At 35.5% G+C, this 12681-nt stretch overlaps 1 protein-coding gene across 1 annotated transcript in view; it reads left to right on the top strand.

Moving 5' to 3' along the window:
* The window catches only part of MLIP (muscular LMNA interacting protein), a 296550-nt gene that overhangs the window by 177690 nt on the left and 106179 nt on the right, over window positions 1-12681 (top strand). Inside the window, exons 5-7 of the mRNA XM_007460798.1 lie at window positions 1976-2041; window positions 2125-2208; window positions 2322-2381. Coding sequence (XP_007460860.1) covers window positions 1976-2041; window positions 2125-2208; window positions 2322-2381 — 210 coding nt within the window. The remainder of the gene's footprint in view (window positions 1-1975; window positions 2042-2124; window positions 2209-2321; window positions 2382-12681) is intronic.

Here is a 12681-nt window from a genome sequence, read left to right as displayed (position 1 = left end):
GCACCTGGGCCCGTGAGCCATGGCCACTGAGCCTGCACGTCCGGAGCCTGTGCTCCGCAACGGGAGAGGCCACAACAGTGAGAGGCCCGCCGCCGGCAACAAAAAAAAAAAAAAAAAAAAAAAGAAAAAGAGAAAAAAAAAATATATGGAGGAGAGGAAAAGAGATTTTTTTATGGTAGGAAAGAGGCAGTCTGAAGGGTTTCTATTAGGTTATCATAGCCTATATTTTATATTTTATTTAATGCAGAGAAATAGATTTTGAAAAAATGATTTTCAGACAGTATTTTCCTTTGTGAGTTATTGAAATAAGGGGGATAGCTTAACATAATAAATGTTTATTTCCTCCCCACAACACAGTGAGGTATAGCTCAACTTGGCCATTCAGTATGGCTCTCTGTCGGTGACTCAGCGATGTAGACTATTTCCATTTTGCATCTTAGGTATATGCTAATAAAAACATTTGGTTGTATCGGGCAAAATAGAGATTAAGACACAAAGCACTATTAGGGATATAGAGGGTTACCTCATAATGACAAACCTTTAATTCATGAGGAAGGTATACTTTTTCTAATTATGAATGTAGCTAATAAAATGGTTTCAAACTACATTGAGAAAAATTGCTAAGATCACAGGGAGAAATTAACAGACTCACTACAATTCTGTGAGATTTTATGGTGACTTTCAATTAATTGATGACTTTCAATTATTAATAGGATAAAGAAAAAGCAAGAAAGTAGTAAAACTAAGATGATTTGAAAAAAATGAAAAATCGTGATCTGATAGATACACACACACACACACACACACAGCTCTGCAGCCAACAATTAGAGAATAGATGTTTTCTTTAACATAAATGGAATATTTACAATTCTCTAATTGTAACTGGAATATTTACAATTAGAGAATAGATGTTTTCTTTAACATAAATGGAATATTTACAAAAAACTAATCATGTCTTATACCATAAATCTCACACTACATAAGAAATGGCTATTTTGAAAAGTTCTATGGTTATAACTAAATAAGTAGGTAATTTAAAAATTGGGGGAAAAAAACCCTTATATTTTAAAAAAATTAGAAAGAAAAACTACCTTAATGGAAATACCTAAAAATGTATTTAGAATTGAATGACAGTGACCATACAACATATCACAACTTGTAGAATGCAACAAAAGGGATTCTTTGAGGGAAAATATGATAAATCCAAAGAATATAGAAGGAAATAAATAGCAAAGATATGAACAGAAACTACTGAAATGGAATGTGAGTATGCCAAAGAAGATCAAAGCCAAAAGTTAGTCCAATTAAGAGATTAGAAATGGATAATTCTACATGGAATTTGATTAAGATAAAAGCAGGTGGACACAAATAAATATTAGAAATGATGAAGGGGATGGACCAAGATGGCAACATAGGCAGCTTCTGAACTTCTCTCCTCCTAGGGACACATTGAATATAAAGCTGCACATGGAGAAATTCCCTCTTAGAGAAATCCAGAAACCAGCTGAGTGACTCCAACATCTCAGATTAATAAGAAAATACCCATACGAAACCTGGCAGGAATGGCTGAGATACATTCTTGCCATCAACCCCATCCCTGGCACAGTGCCAGACAATTGGGAGGGAAACCCCAGCTCCCAACTTTGTCCTGAGGTTTTAGGCTGCACATCTAATGTCCCAGCTTTTAAGACTCCCACCCAAGGGACAAGCCCCCAAAATACCTAGCTCCAAAAGCCAATGGGGCTTGTGCCCACAAGAACTACAAGACTCCTTATAGTGGAGATACTAGTTCCACAGGAGAAAGTAGGCAGTCGTGGGCAATGCCTCCAGGTCAGAGAATAGTTCATCAAATGTTTCAAAGATATTTCTTCTTGGAAACATTGAGACATACAGGGCTTACTTTGAATACAGACTTTACTACATGTATATTTGACTAAAATCCTCACGTGAGAACTATTTCATTTATTATTACTAGGCACTAGACGAACCAGCCAAGACAGAGAGCATCTCCAAGGACAACACATTAGATCCACCTCTGGAGGTAATGGCTTCAGATCACCCCTGCTTTTGAAATGCAATCCCGAAACTCATTGCTAACCCAGTACCTGGTTTCAATTCTTCCAGTTGTGTTTCCCTGAACAGCTCAGGCAGCAAACTGAAGAGCTCTGTGCTACCATTGATAAGGTCTTACAGGATTCCTTGTCTATGGTAATGCCTTAGACTAGACTGTGCAATTCAAACCTTTGCTTTGCTTCACTTCATTTCCCTCTGCTTGGCTAGGATGGATGCATCATAAGCTTGTCCTTTTTTTTTTTTTCTAGCATTCTTCTGATTCTCCTTCAAGTTCCCTACAGACATTTTTGGGTTCTGACACAATGAAAGTATGTATGTATTTAATATAATTTACTGAACCATAATATAGTAATATTAATGATTTTTAAACTGCAGGTCAAGGCCCAGTAATGATTTGGGAAATTAGTGGATAGCAACTAGCATTGTGTTTTTTTTGTTTTTTGTTTGCTTAGCTGTTGTTAGCAAACAGCATATTAAAATAGAATAATAAGAATGTAAACTATCTATCAGACTGTATTATTCCAAGCAGTGAGTAGGTATTGTTGACATTTATTTCAATTCGTTTACATGTACAGGTATAGGCATGTGTATATAGGTTGCAGTAAAATCTATTTCTAACTGTAGGTCAAGTTCAAAACAGTTTGAAAGTCAAAGTATTAGACTGTGTTGTTATATGTTGGCATTTAGTATATAGAAATGTATGTGGAATTTGTGACTTATTCTCATCCCAAACCATAGCTTCAGTCCTTATGTAATTCAGAGCCCTTACACTTGTAGAAACTGAAAATGAGGTTGACTAAAGTAGTGTTAGTTTTAGAGCTTTAACACTGGTATTATTTCTGGAATTCTTTTCTTTTGGTTAACTGAATTCATTTCATTGTTCGTTGACTCAGAGGGACAGAATCCTGGATATTTTAGATCATTTGAGGACTACTAAAGCATTGTTATAATTGAATATTTAAGTACTCCCTTCTTATCATGTAGCCTTTTTCATTTGTTGGGATAAAATATTACATTTCTCCAAGTTATTTTTTTTTTTTAATGCTTTGTACAGATCTACTTACCTAAATTTCAAAATGATTGTGGTTTTTCTTTTATTGATAATTGTTAGGTTTTTTTGGTCAGGTTTATTTTCTCTCTTGGAATTAGTATAAATACTTTTTGCATATTCTTTTTCAAAATTGGACATTGTATGTATAAAGTAGATTTTATTGAATTTTACTTATTTAAAAATTTTTATTACAGTTGATTTACAAAGTTGTGTTTAAAGTAGATTTTAAATGTATAGAATTGCCTATAACTAAAACAGTATTTCTAATTTTCAATTGGAACATTATAGACGAATATCCTTTAATAATGATGTAGAAGCCAGGTAATCACTCATTGTCAGTATTATTATATTTTAGTAGAGAGAACCTGCAAATGGATAGTTATAGCTTCTCTATTTGTAAGCTATTTTGTATATTCTTTAAGTCTTTTAATCTAAAGATAGAAAAGTTTGATTTGCCAGAGACTATATAAATTTTAAATATATTTTTTTCTCATTTCATTTGTTGAACATATAAAAATACCCTATATTACATTAAATGTAATAGGAATAGGACTTAAGTAACATGTGAGTAATAACCTGTATTATTGATTTATTTAACAAATATTTAACGCTTATAGTGTTAAAGATACATTATTCTAGGCCATTCAATTTAAGGCAGTTTTTCATTTAACAAATATTTATTAGTGCTTACTATGGACTTGGCACTGTGAGGTACTATGGTGATAAGCGTGAGCAAGGCAGAGTAATCGGAGAGGCATATTTCTTTTTTTAATTGAAGTAGAATTGATTTACAAAGTAGTGTTAGTTTCAGGTTACAGCACAGTGATTCAGTTATACAAATATACATATATGTATTCTTTTTCAGACTCTTTTCCCTTATAGGTTATTACAAAATATTGAGTATAGTTCCCTATGCTATACAGTAGGGCCTTGTTGTTTATCTATTTTATATACAGGAGTATGTATATGTTAATCCCAGCCTCCTAATGTACCCCTCCCCACACCCCGTTTCCCCTTTGGTAACCATAAATTTGTTTTCTATGTCTGTGGGTCTGTTCTGTTTTGTAAATAAGTTCATTTGTACTTTTTTTTTTAGATTTCACATATAAAGTGATATCATACGGTATTTGTCTTTGTCTGACTTACATCAGTTAGTATGATAATCGCTAGGTCCATCCATGTTGCTGCAAATGGCATTATTTCATTATTTTTTATGGCTGAGTAATATTCCACTGTACATATGTACCACATCTTCTTTATCTATGCATTTGTCAACAGATATTTAGGTTGCTTCCATGTCTTGACTATTGTAAATAGTGCTGCAATGAACATTGGGGTGCATGTATCTTTTCAAATTGGAGTTTTCTCTGGATATAAGCCCAGGAGTGGGATTGCAGGATCATATGGTGGTTCTATTTTTAGTTTTTTAAGGAACCTCCATACTGTTCTCCATAGTGGTTGCACCAATTTACATTCCCACCAACAAGGTAGGGGGGGTTCCTTTTTCTCCATACTGAGAGGTGTACTTTGGATATAACGATCTGAAAGTAGGATTCAAACTGAGACCATGAGGGAAAGAAGCCAGTCATAGAAAGATCAGGAAGAATAGCTTTCAGGAAGAGGAGTAAGCATGTGCAGATATCCTGGCAGGAAAGAACTAAGTGTGCACGAAGAAGGCCCGTGTGGTTGCAGTATGGTGAACAGTGTGAAATGAGGTGAGAAAGGGGTGTAGGGACGGCGAGGATACTTACATGCCATGCCATGAAGTTTGGATTCCAGGGAAAATGGGAAGATATAAAAATATGGGGGGAATAATATGAAACCATTGAGAAAGCTGGCTGATGGCTGCTGTGATGAGGCTACTGAGGTCAGAGGAACCATGACCATGGCCTGGTGCAGAGGAGCTGCAGAGAAGCACTGAGTATGAAAGAGATATTGCAGCCTTGCTTGGGTTTGGATGTGTGCAGAGAAGGAGAGGAGAATCGTGGAAGGGCTCCTGCTCTTTGCCTCAACTGTAGACAAACGTGAAGGAGGCTCAGTGTGGTAGACGGAAGAGGGTTATGTTTATTTGGATAAGGTAAGTTCAAGATGCGTGTCAGGGAGGCCTTAAACCTGTGTGGCTGGAGCTGGTACGAGAGATCGGGGAATGACTGGTACGTTGATGCTGTGGACACCCTGTACGGAGCTCCCAGGAAGAAAATATTGCAGGTCCAATCAAGGAGAATGAAAGTCTATTGTGCTCAGAGCAGTGTGGTAACATGGAAGCTACAAGAGCACAGTGTTTAAGAGAGTGTGATCATGGTGATTGTTGCCAAGAAAAAGAGAACGAATAAGGCTAGAGAAATGTTCATAAGATTTGACTTTGCTTTTGAAACTGTATTGCTATTGCTTATGTGTTTATTCTCATCATTTTGATTTTTCTAGCCTTTATTAGCCTATAAAGTCCTTGTGAACCTGAGGCTGTTCTTTTTAGTGTCATATGAAAATTGTGACCTTATATATTGATACATAACATATATGTAATTTTTAATTCATGTTTTCCTAGATGTATCTTTTATTACTTTTTTCTATTATTATTATTATTTTTACTATTTTCTATTATTTTTTTTATCTTTTTGTACACTCATCTTATTTTCTTCAAGACAACATATTTCTGGATATCACTTTTATATTTGATCTGAAATTCTGTTTATCTGGGACCTTAAGCCATTAGTAATTACTGTAATTCTTCTTATATTAGGACTAATATCTCCTATCTTATTTTATATTTGCTACTTGAAATGTTTTCTTTTTTGACTTTCCTGCTTTCCTTTGGATATTTTGATATTTACTGGTTTGAAAATTTTGAAAATTTTACTTTGCATTTTTGTTACTTTTCATATTTACCTCTAAATTATTAAAGACAATAATTATGCTTATTTTCCTATCAATTTTAAAGCTTACATATATCTTTTTCTAAACTTAAGTACCACAGGATTTTTCACTTTCCTGTTGTTTTTAATCAAGATCTATCTATCTATCTATCTATACATATGTATGTAGACGTAGTTTGTTAGTATTTTTTGGACTTCTAGATCTGAATTTTATATGGTTATATTTTTCTTGATTTCTTCTTTATTTAGACACATACTTTATTTAGATCCTTATTTCTTACACATTCATAGCTTTTTCCTGGATTTATTTTTCTTCTTGTTGACCTCTTGGTTGTATTCAATAAGGTCTTTTTGTATTGACTATTGCCTGTGTTCCTGAGATTATCATTATTTTGCCCTTTTATTTATTTATTTATTTGTTTTTAGTTAAATTTATTTATTTTAATAGATCTTTATTGGAGTATAATTGCTTCACAATACTGCATTAGTCTCTGTTGTACAACAAAGTGAATCAGCCATATGCATATATATATCCCCATATCCCCTCCCTCTTGAGACTCCCTCCCACCTTCCCTATCCCACCCCTCTAGGTTGTCACAAAGCACAGAGCTGATTTCACTGCGCTATGCTACTGCTTCCCACTAGCTATCTATTTTACATTTGGTAATGTATATATGTCGATGCTACTCTCACTTTGCTCCAGCTTCCCCCTCCCCCACCCTCCATGTCCTCAAGTCCATTCTCTTCTATGTCTAAGGCTTTATTCCTGCCCTGCCACTAGGTTCATCAGTACCATTTTAAAAAATTTTAGATTCCATATATATGCGTTAGCATATGGTATTTGTTTTTCTCTTTCTGACTTACTTTACTCTCTGTGACAGACTGTAGGTCCATCCACCTCATTACAAATAACTCAATTTCATTTCTTTTTATGGTGAGTAATATTCCATTGTATATATGTGCCACATGTTCTTTATCCATTCATCTGTGGATGGACATTTAGGTTGGTTCCATGTCCTGGCTATTATAAATAGTGCTTCAATGAACATTGTGGTATGTCTCTTTTATTTAAGACTTTTTAAAAATTTTATTTATTTAATTAATTTATTTTTGGCCGCACTGGGTCTTCATTGCTGCATGCGGGTTTTCTCTAGTTTGGTGAGTGGGGGTTACTCTTCATTTCAGTGCGTGGTCTCCTTGTTGCAGTGGCTTGTCTTGTTGCAGAGCATGGGCTCTAGGAAGGTGGGCTTCAGTATTTGTGACACGTGACCTCAGTAGTTGTGGCTCGCGGGCTCTAGAGTGCAGGCTCAGTAGCTGTGGTGCACGGGCTTAGTTGCTCTGCGGCACGTGGGATCTTCCCAGAACAGGGCTGGAACCCGTGTCCCCTGCATTGGTAGGTGGATTCTTAACCACTGTGCCACCAGGGAAGCCCACATGTCTCTTTTAGAATTATTGTTTTCTCAGGGTATATGCCCAGTAGTGGGATTGTTGGGTCATACGGTAGTTCTATTTTTAGTTTTTTAAGGAACCTCCATACTGTTCTCCATAGTGGTTTATCAATTTACATTTCCACCAACAATGAAAGAGGGTTCCCTTTTCACCACACCCTTTCCAGCATTTACCGTTTCTAGATTTTTTGATAATGGCCATCTGACAGGTGTGAGGTGATTGCTCATTGTAGTTTTGATTTGCCTTTCTCTAATAATCAGTGATGTTGAGCATCTTTTCATGTGCTTCTTGGCCAGCTGTATGTCTTCTTTGGTGAAATGTCTATTTAGGACTTCTGCCCATTTTTTAATTGGATTGTTTGTTTTTCTGATATTGGGCTCCATGAGCCGTTCGTATATTTTGGAGATTAATCCTTTGTCCATTGATTCGTTTGCAAATATTTTCTCCCATTCTGAGGGTTGTCTTTTCATCTGGTTTATGGTTTCCTTTGCTGTGCAAAAGTTTTAAGCTTAATTAGGTCCCATGTGTTTATTTTTGTTTTTATTTACTATTTTGTTTTCTATTTTGTTTTTATTAATCTAAGAGTTGGGTCCAAAAATATCTTGCTGTGGTTTACATCAAAGAGTGTTTTTCCTATGTTTTCCTCTAAAAGTTTTATAGTGTCCAGTCTTACATTTAGGTCTTTAATCTATTTGGAGTTTATTTTTGTGTATGGTGTTAGGTAGTGTTCTAATTTCATTCTTTCACATATAGCTGTCCAGTTTTCCTAGCACCACTTATTGAAGAGGCTTTCTTTTCTCCATTGTATGTTCTTGCCCCTTTGTCATAAATTAAGTGACTGTATGTGCGTGGGTTTATCTCTGGGCTTTCTATCCTTTACCATTGATCTATATTTCTGTTTTTGTGCCAGTACCATACTGTCTTGATTACTGTAGCTTTGTAATATAGTTTGAAGTTGGGGAGCCTGATTCCTTCAGCTCCATTTTTCTTTCTTAAGATTGCTTTGGCTATTTGTGGTCTTTCGTGTTTCCATATGAATTGCAACATTTTGTGTTCTAATTCTGTGAAGAATGCCATTGGTAGTTTGATAAGGATTGCACTAAATCTGTAGATTGCTTTGGGTAGTATAGTCATTTTCACAATATTGATTTGTCCAATCCAAGAACATGGCATATTTCTCCAACTGTTTATGTCATCTTTGATTTCTTTCATCAGTGTTTTATAGTTTTCTGAGTATAAGTCTTTCGCCTCCTTAGGCAGGTTTATTCCTAGATATTTTATTCTTTTTGTTTCAGTGGTAGATGGGATTGTTTCCTTAATTTCTCTTTCTGATTTTTCGTTGTTAGTGTATAGGAAGACCAAAGATTTCTGTGCATTAATTTTGTATCCTGCACCTTACCAAATTCATTGATTAGTTCTAGTAGTTTTCTGGTGGCATCTTTAGGATTTTCTATGTATAGTATCATGTCTTCTGCAAACAGTGAGAGTTTCATTTCTTTTTTTCCAATTTATATTCCTTTTATTTGTTTTTCTTCTCTGATTGTTGTGGCTAGGACTTCCAAAACTATGTTGAATAGGAGTGGAGAAAGTGGACATCCTTGTCTTGTTCCTGATCTTAGAGGAAATGCTTTCAATTTTTCTCCATTGAATATGTGGTTTAATGTGGGTTTGTCATAAATGGCCTTTATTACATTGAGGTAGGTTCCCTCTATCCCCATTTTCTGCAGAGATTTTGTCATAAATGGGTGTTGAATTTTGTCAAAAGGTTTTTCTGCATCTATTGAGGTGATCATATGGTTTTATTCCTTAATTTGTTAATATGGTGTATCACATTGATTGATTTGCATATATTGAAGAATCCTTGCATCCCTGGGATAGATCCCACTTGATCATGGTGTATGATCCTTTTAATATGTTGTTGGATTCTGTTTGCTAGTATCTTGTTGAGGATTTTTGCATCTATGTTCATCAGTGATATTGGTCTATAATTTTTTGTGTGTGATATCTTTTCTGGTTTTGGTATCAGGGTGATGGTAACTTTGTAAAATGAATGTGGGAGTGTTCCTCACTCTGCATTTTTTTTGGAAGAGTTTGAGAAGGATGGGTGTTACCTGTTCTCTAAATGTTTGATAGAATTCACCTGTGAAACCATCTGGGCCTGGACTTTTGTTTGTTGAAAGATTTTTAATTACAGTTTCAATTTCATTCCTTGTGATATGTCTGTTTATATTTTCTAACCCTTCCTGGTTCAGTCTTGGAAAATTGTACCTTTCCAAAATATTTTCCATTTCTTCATAGTTGTCCATTTTATTGGCATATAGTTGTTTGTAGTAGTCTCTTATAATTGTTTGTATTTCTGTGGTGTCAGTTGTGATTTCTCCTTTTTCATTTCTAATTTTATTGATTTGCATCCACTCCCTTTTTTTCTTGATGAGTTTGGCTAAGGGTTTATCAATTTTGTTTATCTCCTCAAAGAACCAGCTTTTAGTTCTATTGATCTTTGCTATTGTTTTCTTCATTTCTATTTCATTTATTTCTGCTCTGTTCCTTATGATTCCTTTCCTTCTACTGAGTTTGGGTTTTCTTTGTTCTTCTTTCTCTAGTTGCTTTAGGGGTGGTGTTAGATTGTTTATCTGAGATTTTTCTTGTTTCTTGAGGTGAGATTGAATTGCTATAAACTTCCCTCTTAGAACTGCTTTTGCTGAGTGCCATAGGTTTTGTGTCATCGTGTTTTCATTGTCATTTGTTTCTATGTATTTTTAAAATTTCTTCTTTAATTTCTTCAGTGATCTCTTGCTTATTTAGTATTAGTAGTGCACTGTTTAGCCTCCATGTGTTTGTGTTTTTTGCAGTTTTTTTTCCTGTAATTGTTTTCCAGTTTCATAGTGTTGTCATCAGAAAAGATGTTTGATATGATTTCAGTTTTCTTAAATTTTCTGAGGCTTGATAATTTTTATTTTATTTATTTATTTGTGGTACGTGGACCTCTCACTGTTGTGGCCTCTCCCACTGTGGGGCACAGGCTCCGGACATGCAGGCTCAGTGGCCATGGCTCACGGGCCCAGCCGCTCCGCAGCATGTGGGATCCTCCTGGACTGGGGCATGAACCTGTGTCCCCTGCATCGGCAGGCGGACTCTCAACCACTGCGCCACCAGGGAAACCCTGAGGCTTGATTTTTGACCCCAGATGTGATCTATCCTGAAGAATGTTCTGTGTGCACTTGATAAGAAAGTTTATTCTGCCACTTTCAGGTGGAATGTTATATAAATATCAGTTAAATCTATCTGGTCTATTGTGTTATTTAAAGCTTTTGTTTCCTTATTTATGTTTCGTTTGGCTAATCTGTGCATTGGTGTAAGTGGGGTGTTAAAGTCCCCTACTATTGTGTTACTGTCGATTTCCCAATTCATGGTTGTTAGCATTTGCCTTATGTATTGAGGTGCTCCTATGTTGGGTGTATAAACATTTACAATTGTTATATCTTCTTCCTGAATTGATCCCTTGAACCTTATATAGTTTTCTTCCTTATCTCTTGTAAGTCTTTATTTTAAAGTCTATTTTATCTGATACGAGTATTGCTACTCCAACTTTCTTTTCATTTCCATTTGCATGGAGTGTCTTTTTACATCCCCTCACTTTTAGTCTGTATGTGTCCCTAGGTATGAAGTAGGTGTCTTGTAGACAACATATATATGGATCTTGTTTTTATATCCATTCAGCCAGTCTGTGTCTTTTGGTTGGGGCGTTTATGCCATTTACATTCAAGGTTATTGTCGATATGTATGTTTATTACCATTTTCTTAATCGTTTTGGGTTTGTTTTTGTGGGTCGTTTTCTTCTCTTGTGTTTCCTGCCTAGAGAAGTTTCTTTAGCATTTGTTGTAAAGCTGGTTTGGTGGTGCTGAATTCTCTTAGCTTTTGCTTGTCTGAAAAGCTTTTGCTTTCTCTGTCGAATCTGAATGAGATCCTTGCTGGGTAGAGTAATCATGGTTGTAGATTTTTCTCTTTCATTACTTTAAGTATATCCTGCCACTCCCTTTTAGCCTGAAGAGTTTCTGCTAAAAAATCAGCTGATAACCTTATGGGGATTCCTTTGTATGTTATTTTTTGTTTTTCCCTTGCTGCTTTTAATATTTTTGCTTTGAATTTAATTTTTGTTTTTCTGATTAATGTGTGTCTTCATGTATTTCTCATAGGGTTTATCTTGTAGGGAACTCTCTGTGCTTCCTGGGCTTGGGTGACTATCCTTTTCCATGAGAAAGGATTATAGTGGGAAGTTTTCCACTATAATCTTTTCAAATAATTTCTCAGACCCCTTCTTTTTCTCTTCTTCTGTGACCCCTATAATTTGAATGTTGGTGTGATTAGTGTTGTCCCAGAGGTCTCTGAGCTTGTCTTCAATTATTTTCATTCGTTTTTCTTTATTCTGCTCCTTGACAGTTATTTCCACCATTTTGTCTTCCAGCTCACTTACTTGTTCTTCTGCCTCAGTTATTCTGTTATTGATTCCTCCTAGTATATTTTTCATTTTAGTTATTGTATTGTTCATCTCTGTTTTTTTGTTCTTTAGTTCTTCAGACCTTTGTTAAACATTTCTTGTATTTTCCTAATCCATGCTTCCATTCTATTTCCGAGATTCTGGATCATCTGTACTATCATTACTGTGAATTCTTTTTCAGCTAGATTGCCAATTTCCTCTTCATTTATTTGGTCTTGTAGGGTTTTGCCTTGCTCCTTCATCTGTGACATATTTTTTGCCTTCTCATTTTTTTTTTTTTTTTTTTTGATGAGTGGGATTGTTTTCCTGTCTTACTGGTTGTTTGGACTGAGGCTTCCAACACTGGAGTTTGTAGGCTGTTGGGTATAGCTGCGTCCTAGTGCCAAGATGATGAACTCTGGGAGACATCACTCCGATGAATATTCCTTGGGGTCTGAGGTTCTCTGTTAGTCCAGTGGTTTGGACTCAGAGCTCCCATCACAGGACCTTCGGCCTGACCCCCGGCTTGTGAACCAATATCCCGCAAGCTGTGCAGGGAAGCAGAAAAAAAAAAAAAAGAACAATAATAAAGTAAAAAATAAAATTAGACTAGGAAACTAACAGATATGTTAGAAAGAATATAAAAATAAAAACATAGATGAAACAACAACCAGAAGGCAAAACAGAACCACAATAGTAAGAAAGAGGAGGAGAAAAAAATCAAAAAGGTGGAAATGGCCTTGGCTGTGGAAGGCATG

Source organism: Lipotes vexillifer, unplaced genomic scaffold, assembly GCF_000442215.2.
Source record: "Lipotes vexillifer unplaced genomic scaffold, Lipotes_vexillifer_v1.1 scaffold921, whole genome shotgun sequence".
Lineage (NCBI taxonomy): Eukaryota > Metazoa > Chordata > Mammalia > Artiodactyla > Lipotidae > Lipotes > Lipotes vexillifer.
Note: the sequence above shows the minus strand (reverse complement) of the source record. Positions and strands in the feature narration are given on the sequence as shown.